Source organism: Rhinolophus ferrumequinum, chromosome 17, assembly GCF_004115265.2.
Source record: "Rhinolophus ferrumequinum isolate MPI-CBG mRhiFer1 chromosome 17, mRhiFer1_v1.p, whole genome shotgun sequence".
Lineage (NCBI taxonomy): Eukaryota > Metazoa > Chordata > Mammalia > Chiroptera > Rhinolophidae > Rhinolophus > Rhinolophus ferrumequinum.
This window is the reverse complement of record NC_046300.1, coordinates 35,900,600-35,921,789: the sequence shown is the minus strand read 5'-3', so window position 1 is coordinate 35,921,789 and position 21,190 is coordinate 35,900,600. Positions and strand designations below refer to the sequence as shown.

Sequence of the window (21,190 nt, the reverse complement as noted above, 5' to 3'; positions counted from 1 at the left end):
TTCCCAACCTATCCCTTAGGCATTCTGCCTCTAAAGCTGTTTCTGCTGTGTTCTCTGTCAGCGAAAGATTCCCTCTCTCCGTTGTTTTTAATTAAAATGCATATTTTAAAGAAAACAGTTTACAGGTCTGGAATCCAGGTGATCAGGGAATAATGGTGGTCTGGGGCATAGTTGCTTGAATATTCAATTAGATAATTAATCATTTCTTTAAAACCTTAGTTTGTCATTTGGACCTGTTAATTTTTTGAGTCTTGTATTTGCTTTTTGGTTTACTACTAAAATGAAATTTGTGTGAAAGTTTAAAAGAACATATTCTAAGTGCTGCTCAATCAAAAATTGAAAGAAGAAAAACAGACCTCAGGAAGCCCTACTCTACCAAGAGTAAATTGGTGTTGTCTTAGGAGGGTTCTCTCACCTCAAATTCATTTCTCTTTGACTTGAGCTTATTATTCTTTACAGCAGCACTCATACTGATAAATTTTGCCTAATGAAAGGATTTTTAAGAGGTTTAGACTTCAACATATTCCTGCAAAAAACTATATTGGGCACTGGTTTAACAAGACTAAAAACAAGTTTAAAAAGAACAGTTTTAATTGTCCCAAACAGTTAATTCATTTGTGTCCATTTGATGATACATAGGATCTTTTTATGGTGGTGTCATTTTTGTTCTTAGTTGAATCCAGATTATTTTCATGTGTATATATATCTAGGAGATATCTTACAGTTACTGTTTGGAAACATTTTACGTCTTTAATTTTGGAGTGTAATTATGGTGCTGTAATTCAGAGGTGTGAAAAAGGTCAGAGAATCCCTTGTTAAATTCAAGTGGCAGGCTATCTATCACAGTGCTTGGCATATAGCTGGGCCCTAGAAATTATTTGCTTAAGTGATTGAGGAAAGAGAAATGTTTTCTTAAATGAAGATAGCCTAAATGCACTCTTCATTTGGTAAAGGTAGAGAATGGGGATATTTATGTTTAGGTCAGTGGATTGCCCTATGGAAGGGGTATTGTTCAGGCCCTACATCAGATTTTGTACATTGGTAGAAATTTATTCTCCCACTCTGTATGTGCCTTAATATTGCTATTGGAGACTGAATCTGGGTTGAATGGATTATGACTTAGATTCAATATAGTTATTCTCACATCACAAGAAATGGGTGTCTGTATACAGAGGGTGCCAAAAAAATGTATACACATTTTAAGAAAGGAAAAAAACTGTTAAAATTGTAATACCCAAAATATTCTGATAACAAAAGACGAATACAAGTCATGCGTATACATTTTATTTGCACCCCCGGTATATTGTGGTTGATCAGCATCAATTTATTGCCCCTAGAAAAAAGTCTCAATTTTCTAGTAGTAGCAAGAAGATGATGCTATTATCTAATCAGTAATGCTATCTAAAGTGACATCGTTTATGAAACCCAGCTCATCATATGAGTTTAATATGTACATATTTACTTAGACCTAGTTTTGTGTATATGTATACATTATACATATATACACACACAGTCTTTAGTTAAGATTTCTGATGCTGTAAATTCTTAGACTGGTATGTAGGCTGAGCTGTTTTTGTTGGACACTCTACAGAGAATAAAGTACAATGTGTTATAGTATACATGTTCAATTGAAACATTTAAGATACACTTTAAAAATTGAGGTCAGTGTATAGAGAATCCAGGCAGGACTCCTGCAGCTCCAATCCCTGTGCAGCAAAGATTTTCTGACCCTTGCAAAACTATTGTTGAGCATCCATCCTCCATTTCCTTTCACTCTTTCTACCCCACTCACTATCCATTATTGCTAGTACCTGTTCCTTTTTTCTCCAAAGGTTTTTTTACATTTTGTGGTTGATTATTGATTCTGCTATGGCTCAATTGCAGGAATCATTCTTTTGGATAAGTGGAAAGAAGCTAATATTTTCTCGGTGGATGCTGTGAACTTAATAGCAGAAATAGGGATGGTTCTAGATGAATAAAGAATACTAGGTTGGAAATCAGTAGACTCAGCTTCTATTTCTCATTGCCAGTAATTAGCTAAGTATCTCATGAAAGTCCATCTTGGTTAAAATGACGCCATGGAATAAGCTGATTTCCAATGTCACTCCCAATTCTAATGTGCTTTTTATGATTTGTTCATTGTACATTGGTCATAATGTTGAGAATGGAAACATCTGAAGTAGGTATATTTGAAACAAATACGGTTAGATCGAGTCTTTATTAAAAAAAGTCTTGCCCTCATGTTGCAGAAGAGATTTGCTTAGCAGAATCCAATACTACATTACTGAACGAAATATTTGAAGATTTTTTTTTTTCTGCAGCATTTGAGTATCTTTCCAAGATCAAGTGTGCCACTTGTCATCATTCAATGAAATGTTTTGTCATTGCTTGAGTTACCATCCTGTCTTGGATCCAAGAGCTTCAGAGCAGTGTAATTTGGCTGGAAACAAAATTCTTTTTGCTGTTAATAAGGCTCCTCAACCTCCCCCCCATCTATATTTCTTTCTGTATATGTGGCTATAGATGTACTTAGGTGGTCAATAAGGTTATCTGGGTCATTTGGAAAGGAATGGCTGGCAAAAAGTACATTATTTAGGAGTTATTGCTGAGGAAATTGGCTTTAGAATCAATAACATACGTGAATGTAGAAAACTTCCTATTTAAGAACTGTACTTTTTAAAATTATTTTAAGATAACCACTTTTTTCTTAAGTTTCTTTGCTTTAGTAATGATTTTAAGAAAATCTCATGGAATATAATTATTCCATTTTAGCAAGTTTTGTCACTTTTATTATTTTTCTCCTTTTGGCTTGGGACTTTAGTATGAATTTCTGGTAGCTTTTTATTTTCTAATTTTTGATGTGAGCCCATTTCTTGGGAAGCAAATTTAGGCTGTGATGGAAAGCATATTTTATTGAGTTAGTATGTTGAAATGTATCCTTTCTGATACCTCTTCTGTTTCATGTTGCTTGCATTATCAGCAAGAGCAGAGAACTGTTTCCTGTTTTTTGTAGGATGCCACATATTTTACTTACACCTGTTGGGTTCTATACTGTTTTTATTTTTCTGTTTCATTATTTTGGTAAAACTGTTTGAGGTATTACAAAGTTTATTTTTCCTTTACGAGATACTTTTCCATATATTCCATATATCTAAGTATTATATGTATGATTTGAGTCCTTTTGTGGGCTTCTTGACTGTTTTTAACATTCTGGTTTCCAAGAATGCTTCTTGGAGAAATGTTAACGATGCTTTTAATCATTAACCATGACCTGTTTGTGTGCATTTTTTACTTTCTGATAGCAGCATTTCAGGATGATGTTTGTGCGAGTCTTGGCTAATTTTTCCTGATCCTTAAGTGTCATCTCATTAACAACAAATAGGGTTTATATAAAATTACTTGCATGATTTGAGGTTTTTGATAAGGCAATTCTTGTTGCAGTAACAGAAGCATTACCAGAAGTAGTCCTGGAGGCGGGTGGTGGTAAATACAGAATGTTTTGATTCTGATGCTCTTTTTGTGTATGTACCGTTTAAGTTAGAATTATACGGTGCATTTTTGTCAAATGCCAAAATTAAGCCATTGAGGTAGTTTAATTCCTTAAACCATTTTCTATTTTACTGAAATTATTTTCATTGGGATCATTTGTTCTCCATGGAGACTTTAAAATGAGGGTTTGATACTTTAAGTTTCTTTGTTGTTGTTCATGTCTAATTTGTCCATATTACATTTTAACTTATGGTAGCTTTTGAAATTGTAGGTTTTATTTTATGATCATTATTATTGCCAGGTCCAGTGTTTAGTCATTAATAAATTTTGGTAAGCATTTTAGCCATTTTATTTTTTATTTATTTATTTTTTAAAGATTTTATTGGGGAAGGGGAACAGGACTTTATTGGGGAACAGTGTGTACTTCCAGGACTTTTTTCCCAAGTCAAGTTGTTGTCCTTTCAATCTTAGTTGTGGAGGGCGCAGCTCAGCTCCAGGTCAGGTTGCCATTGCTAGTTGCAGGGGGCGCAGCGCACCATCCCTTGTGAGAGTCCAACCGTCAACCTTGTGGTTGAGAGGACGTGCTCCAACCAACTGAGCCATCCGGGAGCTCAGCGGCAGCTCAGCTGAAGGTGCTGTGTTTAATCTTAGTTGCGGGGGTGGGGGTGGTGGGGGTGGGGCCCACCATCCCTTGAGGGACTGGAAGAATTGAACTGGCAGCTTTGTGGTTGAGAGCCCACTGGCCCATGTGGGAATCGAACCGGCAGCCTTTGGAGTTAGGAGCATGGAGCTCCAACCGCCTGAGCCACTGGGCCGGCCCCCATTTTATTTTTTCTTGTGTCCTCTTTTTGCACCTCCAAACTTAATTTCTCCCAGTAATCTGGTAAAAATAGTGTGATTAAACACCATGACTGTTGGAGAATCAAAAGATTTTAAGAAGTGATTAAGACATAATTTACTTGATAGTCTGCATGTCAACATACAATTTCTACTATGGTCACCTTTACCAGTGGTATTTTGGAGTGAATGAATTATCATTTGCTTTGTTCAAAACTGGGATCAGTTATGTATTTAAAGGAGTTTGCCAAGAGACTATTGTTGCTGTCCTTGTTTGCTTGCGCTAAGGTAGAGTGCGGATCCCTTGTGTGGAGAAAGGGACAAGCTGATTGGAAACCTAGTTACAGTTTGTTTATTTTTGGTGCTGTAGGTTTCTCTCAAATTTAGGCTGCTTCTTAAATCTTGATGCTGGCAATGATTCTTGTTAGGCATAAGGATAAAGTGTGTGGCAGCCAATCCAAGTGTTACCGTAGCTTTGATATGTTAACAGGGTAGTGATTTGAATGATCTATGTTAAATCTGTTTAATAAAAGGAGTTTTATGGTTAAAAAGCATGTTAAGAAAAGTATAACTTATAAAATTCTTCTTTAATGGCTGAATTAAAGCCCTTTTACAAAAGGGCTTTAAAAGCTTTTTCTCAAGGTACTGTATTTTGCTGGGCATAATGCGCTCCCGTGTATAACGTGCACCCACGTTTTGGGGCCAAACTTTTAGGGGGAAAAAATCTTTCATTTTAATTTTTAAATTCATATTCTTATTTGTCTACATTTAGGTACTTGTTTTTTGTATTATAAAGGAATTTTAGCATTTAGTTTTTAACATTATGGTACGAGAAATTTTATGAAAAAAATAATTATAAGAACAGATACAAGAAATGTTATATACCGGTAACAAATTTATGGTATTTATGCATCATAGAAGGCCAAGAGCTCTTCGTGGTTGCAAGTTCATCATGAATTCAACAAAACCGATGACCCCATTTCAGGCTATTATTTTGCATACTGATACCGTTATTGATTTCTAGAGTTACACTTTTAACTCAACAAGTATACATAAAAGAATTAACATTTATATAGATACAGAATTACTACTACCCATATATAATGAGCATCCTTATTTTTCCCTCCCAGATTTGGGCCTAACTAAAAAAAGTGCACATTACATATGGCAAAATACAATAAACCTAAATCTGGTTTAAAAATTATTTAAATTGTTAATTTTGTTAGGTGTAATAATGACATTGTAGTTAATATAAGAAAATGTACTTTGTAGTGATGGAGGTGAATTGATGGTGTCTAGGATTTGCTTCGGAGAACAAAAGATGGATAGATAAAGCAAATGTGACATAATCTTGATAATTACTGAATCTGGGTGATAGATGTATGGCGGCTAATTATATTATTTTCTGATTTTGTTTGTTTGAAAATTTCCGTAATAAAAGGTTTCACAAAATTAAGAGCTCTAAAAAAAATCTTACTGTCTTAAACTAATTACCAACAGTTATGTATTCCCAGAAATTCTACCATTGTTGTAGTCTGAGTCTTAGTCTCAAATTATAGTTGGCTGATTTGGGGATGGCAAGGGGGCAAATAAATAAGGAATTGGTAACTTTTTAAAGGTTGAGTAAAAATTAATACTTAGTCTTTAGTCTTTTTAGGTTCAGTATATGTCATTTAATATTGTTTAAACGGCACATAGTATAAAATTCATTTAGTTACAAGAACTTGTATTTTGTAAAGGAAGATCATTCCTCTGATACATTGCAGATTAAGGATTCAAGGCAGTGCAATGAGAAATTTTTTTGTCATGAACTATAAACCTCAAAAGTTGGAAGATGTGTATTTTGAGCAAGTCTTTTTTGTCCTTGAATGTGAAATTACGGAATATGATCTAAGCTAAAACAAATTAAACCTTCCCCAAACACTTCTGTTTTATAGTATAGTCTACAAGTGAGTGACACACTTCCCGTTGACTCAGATTGTTCATCTATTTTATTTTTAGGATAAGATGTGTATTTATGCTTATAATAGTGGTATATGATATTTCTTAACTTGGGGGCGGCATGGGGGAGGAGTTTCCTTAGGGACATGTAGTACTGGTGTGGCTAAGGCTTACCTAACTGGTAAGAAGCACCTGAACTTTTTCTTTATCCCTCATATCACTGGCGTTGCATATCACCTTTGTTGTGAGGTGTAAAGAGAGCCCTCTGGGAAACTTTTGAGGGTTAGGATGGGAAGCTGACTGCGTGACACAAGTTTGCCTATAGGCATCGGGAAGGGTAGATTAATGTTTTAGATATTTGTGTTGGGGAATAGTTAGGCAATCAAGAAGGTAATATGAGACCAGGTGATGGAAGTTCTTAAGAATTGAGTGGAGTGATGAATCAATAAGTAATAGTTTTTACATGTTTTCCAGCCTATTTTCAGTTCTCAATATTAGGCATACTCTCTTAATACCTCTCAGAAAAATGCAAAAATGTGTAGGCATATGTGCTTTAAGGTGCTTGGTAGTTTAGGGGAGGTTTTGATTGACATGACTGGTAAAAAGATCAGATCAGTGATGTAATGAAGGCAAGAATAGGTAATCCTCACTTATTATCACTTAGCTTGAGCAATTTGCAAATCATTAGGGGTTATAAAACGATAACATTCAAATTATGTCATTTTTTTTCTTTATTAGCTGCATTATTGTTATAAAGAGAAACTTCTCTGTGATTTGGTGACTTAGTTGTATAGTTCATACCGTGTTTCCTTGAAAATAAGACTGGATGTTACACCGTATTTCCCCAAAACTAAGACCGGGTCTTATATTAATTTTTGTTCCAAAAGACGCATTAGGGCATATTTTCAGGGGATGTCTTATTTTTTCATGTACAACAATCTACATTTATTCAAATACAGTCACGTCATCTTCTTCTGGAACATTGTCATAACGTACTAAATGCGTCCGTCTGGCTGACGATCTTAACTGGGATTTTTCGGGGTAGGTCTTATTTCTGGGGAAACAGCACTATATAGTTAAATCAGAATAAATACTTGATTCTTGCTCTTCACCAGTTTTCAAACTAATGAACTTGTTCACTGATATCCTGAAACTGATTTTCTTCTTTTTTTTAATGAACTCAGAAATTTGAAAATTTTTAGATATGTTTCATTCCATCATATGTACGCATGCTCGGATTTTCTTATCTTTGGCGTGTGGGAACCTCTTCAAGTTTGCTCCTGAGTCACTTTAAGATTATCCTGATCCTGATAGTTTCTGGCATAACAAAGTAATCAGAACTCATCTTGTCTAATTTATGTCACAGATCTGGAATCAGTTCAAGAAGCCCTGATTTCTTTGAATAGGAAATTGTTTTTCAATATCATTATCTGAGATAATTGCTACTGGGGTTGGTCCCTTGCTTCCAGGCCTTGCAGTGTATAGAAATACAAAGATGAAAATATTAGTTCATACTGATAAATCTAATTGAAATTCAGGATTTTTTATTTAACTTTTTCTGTTATGACTTCCTTCCTTCTGCTAAAGAAAAAGAAAATCCCGATTCTGAAGGATATCAACATTTAGTCTATCCCACAATAGACACCAACACTATTATAACTATTATAACTATCAGCACTGCCATAACAATATGATTCCTGAAAACAAAACAAAAAAAATGAGAATACGAGGATGAGTTGGTATGCTGTTATAAAGTTGTTAAAAGTAGTTAATCTCTGAACAGTTGTACCATCAATTTAATATAAAATTACAGTTGCTTTTTTTTTCTTTTTAGTGATTGTACTGATTTTATTACTTTTACTAAGCCATTTTACCTTCCTTAGACTCAATGCAACAAATAAAACAATACGAAAAAAAATATGTCCTCATTATTATTCACAACAGAAATGGTCTGCTCCATTCTGCAGACCTGGGTGTATGGTACAATAGAGGCACGTCATGGCTCGAGTGGATCAAAGTACCATTTTGATTCTGACCCACCGAATAGAATTTCATGCAGATTTGATGGCTGGACTAACTCCATGGGAGCTGTGATAGAACTATTTCTGCGGTATCCCCAGATCTCAGTAAATAAGAGCCTGTACAAGAAAAGATTATCGATCTACCCATAAATTCTATCTATAGGCTCTTCCTTTAGTGTAAGGTGGAAATGGGGCCCTTTCTTGAGTACTGGATACAAGTATTGCGGTCTAAAGATTGCTGGATTGATATTGTGCCTATTATAATGAAGATAAGGTAGACGTCAAAACCAAGTCAGATTAAGAAACTTCCACAACTTGTGTGAATTCTTCAAATAATGGAGCAAGTTCCTTTTCTAGGCTGACTATCCTGTATTGGTATTGCTGCTGGCTATGAAACTCACCACCAAAGGTAAATGATTGAATTGAACCACCCGGAAAGTATTAGAGTAACAGATGATACTTTTATTTTTTGAAAGTCCAAGTTTGCTCCCTTGGTCTGTTGCAAGGGCAAAAGTAGGTAAGAAACCAGGTCTCAAAGCATGCTCTGCAGCATTGTCATTGGCTACTTTAATAATAGGCACCCCATCTCTATCTGACACAACAATAACATGGAGCCCTTTGACGCTTGGTAATTTTTTATACAGGAATTGCTTTAGGTCATCCGCCATGACGAACCCCTTTCTCCCGCAGGTTCAATATCCACGCCCGGTTTCTGGGGTGCCCTGTTCTTTGGGTCGCAGGGCTCTGGGCTGTCTGCTGTCCTTCAGGGACAGCGTCAAAGACAAGTCTTTCTGATAGCTGCCATCACATGACTTAACGACCTCCTCTATCTACAGTTGCTTTTGATAATGAGGAATTTCATTTAAAATTTTAGTTTTGTTACATAATTATGTACAATTTACATGGTTAGAAGATTAAAAGCTACAAAACGGGTTAAAACCAGAATAATCTCATCCTATCCCTGTTCACTTCACTTTTTTCAGTCTCTCCTTCCCAGTAGATAACATTTAAATGCATACATGTATATTCTCAATGCCCTTCCTTAGATTAAGTCACTCTAAGGGATTCCTGCATTGCGTAGAAAGTTGGACTTCATAACGACTGGGGCCTTTAAAAAAATTTTAGAGTTGCACAGTCATCACCACAATATGATGTTAGAACGTTTTCATCACCACCAAAACATACCATTGTGCCCATTTACAGTTAATCCCTGTCCCACTTCCAGCTTTAGGCAACCACTAATTCTACTTTTTTGTCATTTCTAGACATTTAATATAAATGGAATATTATGATAGTGTGTTTTGCATCTGGCTTCTTGGCATAATGCTTTTGAAGTTCATCATGTTATGGCATGTACCAATAGCTTGTTCTTTTAATTGCTGAACAGTAATTCTGTTGTATGAATATACAACATTTTGTTTATCTACTCAACTGGACATTTGGATTGTTTCCAGTTTTTGTCTATTATAAATAATGCTGCTATGCATATTCATCTCTCTATAGAAATGTTTTCATTTCTCTTTTAGTAGGTTCTTAGGAGTAGAACTGCTGGCTTTTGTATGGTAACTGTATTTCTTTACTTTTAAAATACCATTTTCCAGTATGATTTACCCTTTTACATTCACACCTATAATATAGAAGGGTTCTATTTTCTCCACATCTTTGCCAACTCTGGGTATTGTCTGTCATTTTTAATTTATCCATTCTAATAGGTGTGTGGCAGTATGCCATTGGCTTTACTTTCCTTAATAACTAATGGTATTGAGCATATTTTCATGTGCTTATTAGACATTTGTATATTTTCTTTCAGATATTTTGCACACTTTTTAAATTTTGTCTTACTGATTTGTAGGATATTTTTTTAATATATCATGTTATAAGTCCTTTTATCAGATATATGATTTGCAAATATTTTCCCCCAATCTGTAGATTGTCCTTTTCATTTTCTTAGTGGTATCTTGAAGCACAAGTTTTTAATTTTGTGGAAATCCATTTTCCAGTTTTTACCCTTTTGTGGATTGTGCATTTGATGTCCCATACAACACTGCCCAACCCAAAGTCACGATTTTCTTCTGAGTCATTTTCTAACATTTTAGCTTTTACATTTAAGTGTCTATGATCCATTTTGAGTTAATAGTTGTGTATTTTGTGAGGCAAAGACGTACAGGTCTTTTTTTCGTTTGCTTTTTTTTTTTTTTTCATTTGATTATCGAATTATCCCACACTGTGTGTTGAAAATACTCTTTTCCCTGTTGAATTATCTGGGCATTCTTGTAACATAAAGCACTTGACCATAAATGTAAGAATTTCTTTATGGACTCTGTTCCATTGATTTATATGCCTATCCTTTGCCACAGTCATCAAGACTGTGGTCTTATAGAAGATTTTGAAATTTAATAGTGTAAGTCCTCCAACTTTTTTGTTCTTTTCCTAGGTCCTTTCTGATTTTATATGAATTTTAGAATCAGACTGTCAATTTCTTAAACAAACAAACGGTGCCTGGTACTCTCATAAGGATAACATTGAATTTATAGATCAACTTGGGGAAAACTGCCATTTTGTTTGATGCGTCTGTCTTACCTGTGCTTGTGCAGTCTCAGGCTTGTAACAGCTGAGCTATGTGCCCTCCCCACTGGCCAGCCTCTGAGTGTCAGCTTCCAGTGATATTGCCTCTGGGCCTGTTCATCACTTACTGCCTTAATGAACCCCCTTCCACCACAGCCACTCACGGTCCCCATAGGGTAGGTAGTAACACTGATGGAGCTGGGTGGTAGGGGAGAACTGGCAGCTCTAGACCCAGACACCATAGATTCCCACTGTCCTTACCTGAACTTTGGCAGTTTTTGAAACATAAGTGCTTCTCAGATGGTTTCGTGTCTTTGGTTGTGAAAATAACCCTTTTTGTCAAAATTTTTCAGGTTTATAGTTGCTTCTAAGGGAGAGGGTTCGCTGATTTTACTGGGCTATAGCCAGAAGTACCTTCTCTCTCATGCCTGAGTCTTAAATTATGTGATGGTATGAGAAAACAGGTGCTGCTTTGAGTTAATTACTGTTTGTCCTGAATTGGGAACAAGGAGCTTCTTTGGGGAGTAAGGGTGGAGCTAGGGACTGATCTAGTTGTTTTTCCCTTCCTGGTTTATATGTGGAGATCATTTATCATTTGGGAGTGATAGCAAGTCGGGATCACTCCCACTTTTATACCATTGCTGTCCTTAGGCTACACATGGTCATGAACATGGTCATCTGTATTCTGTCAGAAGAATTTGAACAAATATTATACCTCGCCCCCCTTTAATACATTTAAACATAAATATTTTTCGTTGTCATTGTATTTTGATTTTCTATAGAATTTGAGGGGTTATTAGTACTCTTTTTGCTTTTAATAAATGGACATTGCTTTTTCATCATAACTACATTTTGATCTTCTCTTCTTAGCTGGTGATTACTATCTGTGTAATAATGGTTTGAAATTATATCTTTTTTCTGTTAAGATGCCTTTGTACTAATTGATTAATGCCCTTAAGCTATGTTTAATGAGGGTAAAGACTGAATTGCTCTTGCTCATATCTTTTTCCCAGTGTCTTAACACAAAATAATATGATTTTGTTCAATATGTTGTAGCAATTACTGTGTTGTGTTAGGTTGAGGTCCCAAGGGTTTTAAGCCTAGTTTGTTCTTTTGGTGACGGATCTTCACCTGTTTATCGCCTTTGGAGAAAAGTATAAGAAAGTGGACCAGAACATACTGTTTTGTGTAGAAACACAGAATCAAGGAACATTCTGGTTTGAGTAAAGGAATGGGGAATAAGGCATGAAAGTGACGTGAAGTGAGCTATTTTTCCATTTCCTGTACTGTGTATTTTTTGTGACCTGGTCTGGTGAGTTTAACCCATCTCAATTTTAATAGATTACTTAAAATCTCATCTTAACGTCAGTATATGAAATTGTAAGTTTATTTTACTAAAATCTTTGCTTTCCTCCTTTTCCCCTTCATAGGACATTTGCTACAAGATCCTATTGCACCCACCAACTCCACCTGCCAACACTATGTCTGCAAAACTTGTAAAGGCAAGAAAATGATGATGAAACCTTCATGTAGCTGGTGCAAAGACTATGAGCAGTTTGAGGAAAACAAGCAGTTAAGCATTCTAGTGAACTGCTACAAAAAACTATGTGAATATATAACACAGACTACATTGGCACGGGATATAATAGAAGCAGTCGACTGTTCTTCTGATATTTTGGCTTTGTTTAATGATGGATCATTGTTTTGTGAGGAGACAGAAAAACCCTCAGACTCGTCCTTTACTTTGTGTTTGACACATTCCCCTTTACCTTCGACCTCAGAACCCACAACTGATCCTCAAGCTGGTTTATCTCCAATATCTGAAAGCACCCTCAGCATTGCTATTGGCAGTTCTGTTATCAATGGTTTGCCTACTTATAACGGGCTATCAATAGATAGATTTGGTCTAAATATTCCTTCACCTGAACATTCTAATACGATTGATGTATGTAACACTGTTGACATAAAAACTGAAGATCTGTCTGACAGCTTGCCACCTGTCTGTGACACGGTAGCCACTGACTTATGCTCCACAGGCATTGATATCTGCAGTTTCAGTGAAGATATAAAACCTGGTGACTCTCTGTTACTGAGTGTTGAGGAAGTACTCCGCAGCTTAGAAACTGTTTCAAATACTGAGGTTTGTTGTCCTAATTTGCAGCCCAACTTGGAAGCCACTGTATCCAATGGACCTTTTCTGCAGCTTTCTTCCCAGTCTCTTAGCCATAATGTTTTTATGTCTACCAGTCCTGCACTTCATGGGTTATCATGTACTGCAGCAACTCCGAAGGTAGCAAAATTGAATAGAAAACGATCCAGATCAGAAAGCGACAGTGAGAAAGTTCAGCCACTTCCAATTTCTACCATTATTCGAGGCCCAACATTGGGGGCATCTGCTCCTGTAACAGTGAAACGGGAGAACAAAATTTCTCTTCAACCTATAGCATCTGTTCCCAATGGAGGCACAACACCCAAAATCAGCAAAACGGTACTTTTATCGACTAAAAGCATGAAAAAGAGTCATGAACATGGATCCAAGAAATCTCACTCTAAAACCAAGCCAGGTATTCTTAAAAAAGACAAAACAGTAAAGGAAAAGATTCCTAGTCATCATTTTATGCCAGGAAGTCCTACTAAGACTGTGTACAAAAAACCCCAGGAAAAGAAAGGGTGTAAATGTGGGCGTGCTACTCAAAATCCAAGTGTTCTTACATGCCGTGGCCAACGCTGCCCTTGCTACTCTAACCGCAAAGCCTGCTTAGATTGTATATGTCGTGGCTGCCAAAACTCCTATATGGCCAATGGGGAGAAGAAGTTGGAGGCATTTGCTGTGCCAGAAAAGGCCTTGGAGCAGACCAGGCTCACTTTGGGCATTAATGTGACTAGCATTGCTGTGCGCAATGCTAGTACCAGCACCAGTGTAATTAATGTCACAGGGTCCCCAGTAACGACGTTTTTAGCTGCCAGTACACATGATGATAAAAGTTTGGATGATGCTATAGACATGAGATTCGACTGTTAAATCAGTGGGTCTTTAAACCTACCTCTGGTAGGGAAATAGCTACAGTTTAAGGCAGCTATGGTTTTGTTGGTTTAACTTGCCGGAGCTCCTGCATATAGATCACTTGTATCAAGTGTTTTCATTGCTAAGTTATATGTGTTAGTGTCGGGGAAATAGTTTGCAGATAATGGAGGAGTAACCCTACAACTACATGTCCTTAGTTCTTACAGAACCTCATAGTTTGAGAACAAATTCTGATGCAAATGATTTATACAAAATGAACTTTGGCAAGGAAAGTAACATTAACCTCATTGTTTATGGTCATGCTTTGTGCATAATCAAAGTTTATGATTAAATGTAAGGAAGTGGTATCTAGTCAGTCCATGAAGATTGTGCTAAGTTTTTGTGGAAAAGTAGCCATTAGTTTGTTCAGGAGACTCAGTGCTGCCTTCAGATGCCATTGATGTTTCTCCTGTTGAAAAGCTGATGTGTCCAGCTCATCCTTTATGCTGACATAATACCATTTCTGATCATGAAAATTGGCTACTGGTGTATGTAGCAGTTCTTAAATCAGCAGTATTATGAAAGAAAATTTGCCCCTCATTAGAATGTTGAAGAAATCTGTCCTTTAAAAGTGAACAAACTGAAATTCTGTCAGACTTCAGGTGTTTAGCTGTTTATGCTACAAAACTCCAAATTTGGAGTTGAGCCCCTTTTTTATTTGTCTGACTCATTTCTAGGGAAAAACATTCTTAATCCTTCAGTATAAGCAATGTTCTAATTAGATGAATGAAGTGGAGAAGAGTTTTATTCTGAAGACTATAATATGTGACAGAATTTTTAAAATTATAAAAGTTTCATTTAGAAATTGGGATGTATTTAAAATAATTTTGGAATAATGCCCCAGAACGTATCTAGATTTGTGCATTATACTTATTGCTATTGGCCACTTCTTTGGTTTTTTTGTTTCCTCTAATAGTTTGCCACAGACTTTATTTTAAATATGCTTTTTTTAGGGTGCTGTTAGGAAGGCTTCCTTATAGAGGCCTAATAAAAATACCTTTTTATGAAGCCTGTGCATTTAGGTAGGTTTGAAGCTGGGATTTTCTTTAGAATGCTCTTTTGCATGTAAAGCACAAACTATGTTTCAGTTTAAATGCACTTCCCTTTAATTTTTATGGGGAAGATGAGTCACAAACATTCTGTTGAAGGGAAATCTAGTCAGTTGCTTGAAAGAGCACAGCCCAAATAAAATAAGGACTGACTAGGTTGTAAAGAAATGATTTTATGATTTAAAAGAAGAGTTGCTGCTTTGACAGTGCTTATTTAAAGAAAAATACTGCTGGAAAACTTCCAACATCTACTTACGTTCACCATCTCTCGTGAGATCTGACATACATTGAAGTTATGTTTTGATTTGGCACACAGCATGTTCAATGATGGTTACTCACCTAGAATAAGACATGGAGAAGAACCTTTTGGACACAGAGCAGATGACACCTCCTTCTGTTTTGTAGTGTATCCTGGTGTCATTTTCTGTGAATGTGGTCAGGTAGAGTTGTTTTTGTTGTTGTTGGGTTTTTTTTTTTGTTTTTTTTTTTTTTTTTTTTTTGGTTTCTTTTGGTGGGGTGGGGGTGGGCTAAAGCCATAGGAAGAAAAATGTGATGTATGTGTCCAGTATGTACTATTTTGTTTTGTTTTGCAAGAAGAGTTGAACTATTTTTGATAACAAGAGTAAATGGTGGAAAATGCTTCTTAGTTGTCTTGTCTTTATTTGCTTTCCAAGTTTTGGAGTTTTATTTAATTCCTCTAAGTGTTAGCAGTGTCTTATGAAACATGTATTTGCCTAAAGTTTGTAAGAGTTTTGTGTTGAACCCAGATGCCCTGCTATATAAACTTGTAAATCTGTTCTTTATTCACTAATGATTACTGCAGAATAACTAGAAATGAGATTGTATACATGGGTGACTAGGATATATTTTGCAAATCTCTCAAACTTTCCTAATATTATGATCTTAAAATTCATAGAGTACTTTATTGCTTCCCAAGTTTGATAATCTTAGTTTTGTGTTTTTTGATGCATGGGAGGTTGGCAATATAGACAAAGTGGAAATCATTAGTATGTGAGGGCCTTGATTGTTATGTAATATTGCCAATGATGAATTCAGGTTGTTTTTAGCACAAGTTTCTCTTTTTTATGCTGATATTCTCACTGCCACATTTTTGGAAACCTGTATTATACCTTAAATCTATCAATAAATGTTAGTTTTCTAATTCTATGTTGTAGAATACTGAAGAGTTTGGGATAGCATGCTCTGAATGGCCTATATTATATACATTTGGGGAAGAGTAATTAATTACAGTGCCTTGATTTTTACATTGTTTTTCTTTATACCAGGAATTATTTATGAATGCTCACCAGTGGCTAACTAGGGATGATTAAGAAATTATTGCTGAAGTAACTGGATTTACTTTATTAGGATTTGAAATCACCAAAACAATAACAGCATTTAATATGACGCATCTTCTTTTTTGAGTCTGTTATTAACATAAATGATCTTTCACCATATGTTACAGAAGTTTTAGAGCTGATAGTTTATCTTTTTTGTTAGGTTCATTAAGTGTACATTTCCATGCAGAGGTGTAATTTGGTTCTAGGATAAAGAATGGACTGTGTTCTTAGTTTTCTTAACAACTCTGTGGTGACCTTGTGGAAGAAAAGTAAGTTTTACAATAGAAGAAAAATAAAATTTCCTTTCCCACATTATAGGTAACAAATGTAAAATGCTTTAGAAAATACTAAGCTCAAAGTAAAGTATTAGTCTAATACTTGGGTAGTATTTTAATTTTTCTCCCTCTTTTTTAAAAAATTATTTTAAGTACCCAAATAATTATGTATTCTTTTAAAAGAATATATATATAAGGCTACATTTCCCTCTGTGAACCCCTATTCTCAAACCTTGCTCTTCCTTCCTTTCCCCAGAGGAAATCACTTCTCAATATGAGGTGTTATCCTTACAGCTCTTTTTTGATAGTTTTCCCAGGGGTTCACGCTCATTTACAATGTTACTCTTTCAAACATAAATATGAGCTGCAAGTGTGATTAAAATGAAGTGTGTAGTGATTATCTTATTAGTGAACAGGATTCATATTTGACAACTTGTCTTTATTTAGTTTTGGAAAAAGGAAAAAACAAAAATGAGTTAAATCATGCAGGCTTCTCTACCCAAACACACCTTAACATTTCCAAAATTTGAGCAGATGACTTACCTCATTTAATCAATTTAGAGTTTTATACACACTTTGAACAGTACACAATGACATAGATAAGATACAGGGAAAATACACAGAATTTCATTAGTTTGATTACCTTGGCAATTAATGTTATGCTATGAAACTCATTTTTAATTGACTAGCATTAAGATCATGATAAACCAAGTTTTATCAAGGAAGCAGATACAGTAACAACTTGAAATTTCCAGTTGGGCAGTAATGATGATATTCAGCACGATCTTACCAGAAAGTCAAATATATACTATCTTAGTTCCTCAGAATTCACATTTCTTGCATTCAACTCTTCTGTGAAACACATTCTTATGTCTGAAAATACGATACTTTGGGTAACCTAAATGAAAATAGCCTTATCTTAAATGGAATGATGTTGGTAGTTTACTTTTATAATTACAGACTTTTGAAACCACATATTGACCAAAGTGACTTTAGTAACAAGAAACAAGGTAAAAAAAGTAAAGTCAAATAGTAAAAAAATAATAATAAAAAGTATACTGGAAAATTGAATTTTATTTTTACTTTTTGATGAGTCTTAGAAATACATTTGATCATTATGGATAATAAAACCTTTAAACCATATCTGGCTTCTAAAAAAAAGGTGTTCCTTTTTAGTATTTTTTAATCTGAAATAAAAAAATTGCTTTCCTTCCATGGTAAAGGTTGGATGGCATAGATGGTAAATTTCATGTATCACATAAATACTTTTAATCCCTAATAATTTACCAGTGTGTTTAGGTATTGCATGTAGTATTTCCTAAAAATTTAGTCACTTTTAAGCTTTCAGTGCTTTGTGAACTATTAATACTAAGTTTTAATAGTTATTTTCTCTAACAGTTAAATGGAAGATCAGTTCTGATCATGAAGGTAAAAGAACAGGAAACTGGGACGATATTGACAAGAAGGATTGGTAACTATTATAGTGCCAGTTGATAGTGCATTTCCTAAATTCTCCTTTTCTCACTTTTTGCCTACCGCAGTTCTAAGGTTTGATTATTTCATTATTTAGCCTTCATACCAGCATGGGGACCAAGATGGGCTGGGAAGGGAAGCTATTCTGACATTTGGGACTTGTGGTTGAAACAAAAATTCCATGGTAAAAGTTGATGAGTTTGACAGATGGGTATTAAAAAGTTTCTTGGGGGTTTCTTAAACTATCAGAAATTTCCATTCTTTTTGTAGTTTATTTTCAGTTTTTATCTTCAAGGATATTGCAGGATTTAGCTATATTGTGACTTGCTGAAAAATGTAGAATTCTGTAATGTACACACCTACCACTGTAGTAAACATGAAATAGCTTTCTTTTATGGGTGGCATCACTGTTTTCCATTTTTGTGATAAACACTTAAGTGAATGGAATATTTGGAGTAGTCATTTCTTTTCAACATGAAGGAATAATGTTTAGATTGAGGCCTTTACTATTGGCCTAGTCTAGTATTAAGTAATGAATATGTCTAGTAAGAATTTCCATGTATCGTTATATAAGTCTTCAAGTAGGCTTTCTGATAGGAAATGTAGATGGAGCATCAACTAATTTGGAGACTATAACGTCATTTGACAATTCTCTACAAATACTAGATGAGTTAAAAGGAAACTTTTTTTCAAGTATGAATCAAATTCTTCTGTACTTCATTAAAGAAGTTTTCTCTCTAGGTTTTATATAAGATCCACAGTCAGGATGGGAGGGGATTATTTAGAGCTTGCCAGCAAAGTTGGAAGGCCCAGTGGTTACCATACCTGAGGATGTAAAGTGACTAGCAGTTTGGCAGGTCATTGTGAAATAATACATTACACCAAGTAAGTTCAAGATCTTTGAATCTAGTACACACAGGATTAAAAGAAGTCTCTGAGATGTTTTGGCAGTGCTTTTATTACCAGGGCTAATTCAGTTCTGGAGGCCCTTAATGATTTTTCAAGTTCCAGAATTTTTGACTCATTTTCTGCAAGTGAAGGTTTCTTCTGGGCTCCATAGGAGCCCTGAGGGGCCTCAGGGATGCTGGACAGAGAACTGTGCTTGACACTGTCCCCAAGAGATCCTTGGTACATTCAGGGGTGAAGAGTGTTGATTCACAGACTATGGAAGGTGATGTACATCATTATATTTGCTTTTGAGGAAAAGCTCTGTAAGAAGTTTGAAGCAAATTGGAGGACTCTCCCAAATTGAGTATGTATCCAGACCTATTGCTTAAAAACGTTTTCAAGTTCCTAGTGCAGATACACACCTGCAGAAATCAAAGCCTTTAAAAAGCAGTATGCAAACTAGAGCATCTCTTCACAAGAAAAAAATATTTAAAATACGTATCTCCCTTCCATGTAGACATCAGCAACTATTCTTCATCCACTGACTGAAGCTTTCCACATTTCTCTGCAAGGCTTGAGGTTACTATTTTATTGCCTTTGTTTCCAACTTCAGAGGGAGACGCAGGTTCCTCTGTTTCATAATCTTCAAAAGAACTGAAATAAAAAGCAAACGTGAGTTACTGATTTTATAAAAAAGTTTTAATGTTTGGATAGAAAATACGGCAAACTAGAGAGACTGAAGACCAACCTGCAAAAGTACCCTCACTTGCTAAATGGCAGCTACAAACAACTGAGCCACCCTGGAAGAGACAATGCTCTGGAATAGAAAACACGTTCTCCCTGTTCCTTAAAGCCCAAGTTCATGTTAGAATTTGTTGAAGATGGATTGTATCAAGGTTTCCCTAGGGGCCCTGGTAGGAATGAGAACATTATGAATGATGCTGGGTTAAGGAGGTGTGAGGTCCGTAAAGTATGAGCTGTACATGAATGCTTTCATTCAAGTGACTTCCATGCGGGGGGCGGGGGATCTTTTCTCAAATTGTTGTATAGTTTCCATGACCACCTAAAAGTACATTTAGGTGTGCAGGTGTGTACACAGAGCAGACTAAAGCCCTTTCATGGGTTTCCTTTCCATTCTTTGCAAAATTCCACAGCAGAGGGAATGTGGTAGGTAGGTAGCCCCTGAGTTCCATATCCTCCAGGCTACCCAGGAGGGTGGCTTTAGGCAGGGAGGACAAAATATTTTATCATGGGAATGATGGCTGCTTGAAGTATTAAAATTCTGAGGCTACGGTGTGAGCCCAGAAAAATACTCATGACCAATTAGCAATGTCTGTTACACTGGTATCAGACTGGTATCACTGGCTTAGCCTTGTTACCCTTTGCAAGGACTTTTCACATCATCTGTGCAGAAATTTCTGGACATATGGTAGTCCCCTTATCAAAAAGGTATCCAGGTTGGCAAGCGAGGGACGACATGCTGAGACAGGTATACCTTGTAATTGGCAGTCAACGAATAGAGGCTTAAAAAACAGCCTGCCTGATGTTTCGAAAACTTCCCGAGGACCAGTTTTTGATCCTATCAAAAATTTACAAGTGGGTCATTTTGCAAAAATACTCCAGTCTGTACTTAATTTCTATTTCCACTCTTGCCCCATCTCCTTGAGGCCTCAATGTAACGCATATGCTGGATAAGGAGGCAGTAAGGCTGTTGCTTTAATGGGAGTGAAGCAGGGTTGATGGCCTCCATTGCTGGGAACACGATTCCCAAAGAAAAGTTAATTCCAGCTAGCAATACAATGTCAGCCACTATGACTCGTTATTTCATGTCCGAGTGGAAAACATTTTCTTCCCCTTGGTGCCCCTAACTTGCTGTCTGTGAGCTCTCAGTGTCTTTAAACACCTCACTGCAGATCTGGGAACAAGTTAAAAAGAGTTGTGAGATTCAGTAAGTATTTGAGTTCCTGTTGCTAAGCATGGGCCAAATGCTAGGAATACAGTGGTGAAAAAGACTGAACCAGCCCCTTCCTCAAAGAGCTTGTAGCCTAATGGAGGACATCTGGAATAGTGGTTGGTTGGTTTAGCTTTAGAGTATGGACTTTGGAGTCAGACTCCAAAGCCAGGTTCTAGTCTCAGTTTGATCACTTAGTGTGACTTTGGGCATGTTACTTAACCCCTCTGCATCAGTGATAACAGCAGTTCCTACCCCTCATAAGCACTGAGTGAAGATTAGATGAGAGGGCCCACG

The 21,190-nt window shown here is 36.0% G+C and overlaps 3 protein-coding genes across 6 annotated transcripts in view; 1 reads left to right on the top strand and 2 right to left on the bottom strand.

The window, feature by feature from the left end:
• MSL2 (MSL complex subunit 2) overlaps window positions 1-15,439 on the top strand; it is a 28,028-nt gene extending 12,589 nt beyond the window's left edge. Inside the window, exon 3 of one of the 2 annotated variants that reach the window (XM_033132844.1) lies at window positions 12,284-15,439. In XM_033132844.1, the coding sequence (XP_032988735.1) occupies window positions 12,364-13,875 (1,512 nt within the window). In that variant the 5' untranslated portion in view covers window positions 12,284-12,363 and the 3' untranslated portion in view covers window positions 13,876-15,439. The remainder of the gene's footprint in view (window positions 1-12,283) is intronic. The other variant, XM_033132843.1, reaches the window with a different exon arrangement.
• LOC117037116 (ragulator complex protein LAMTOR3-like) lies at window positions 8,579-9,708 on the bottom strand. The gene has a single exon (XM_033132845.1). The coding sequence runs from the start codon at window positions 8,954-8,956 to the stop codon at window positions 8,651-8,653; it is 306 nt and encodes a 101-aa protein (XP_032988736.1). The 5' UTR covers window positions 8,957-9,708; the 3' UTR covers window positions 8,579-8,650.
• The window catches only part of PPP2R3A (protein phosphatase 2 regulatory subunit B''alpha), a 147,826-nt gene continuing 142,068 nt past the window's right edge, over window positions 15,433-21,190 (bottom strand). For all 3 annotated transcript variants that reach the window (XM_033132840.1, XM_033132839.1, XM_033132841.1), the window contains one exon: window positions 15,433-19,596. In XM_033132840.1, the coding sequence (XP_032988731.1) occupies window positions 19,470-19,596 (127 nt within the window). In that variant the 3' untranslated portion in view covers window positions 15,433-19,469. The remainder of the gene's footprint in view (window positions 19,597-21,190) is intronic.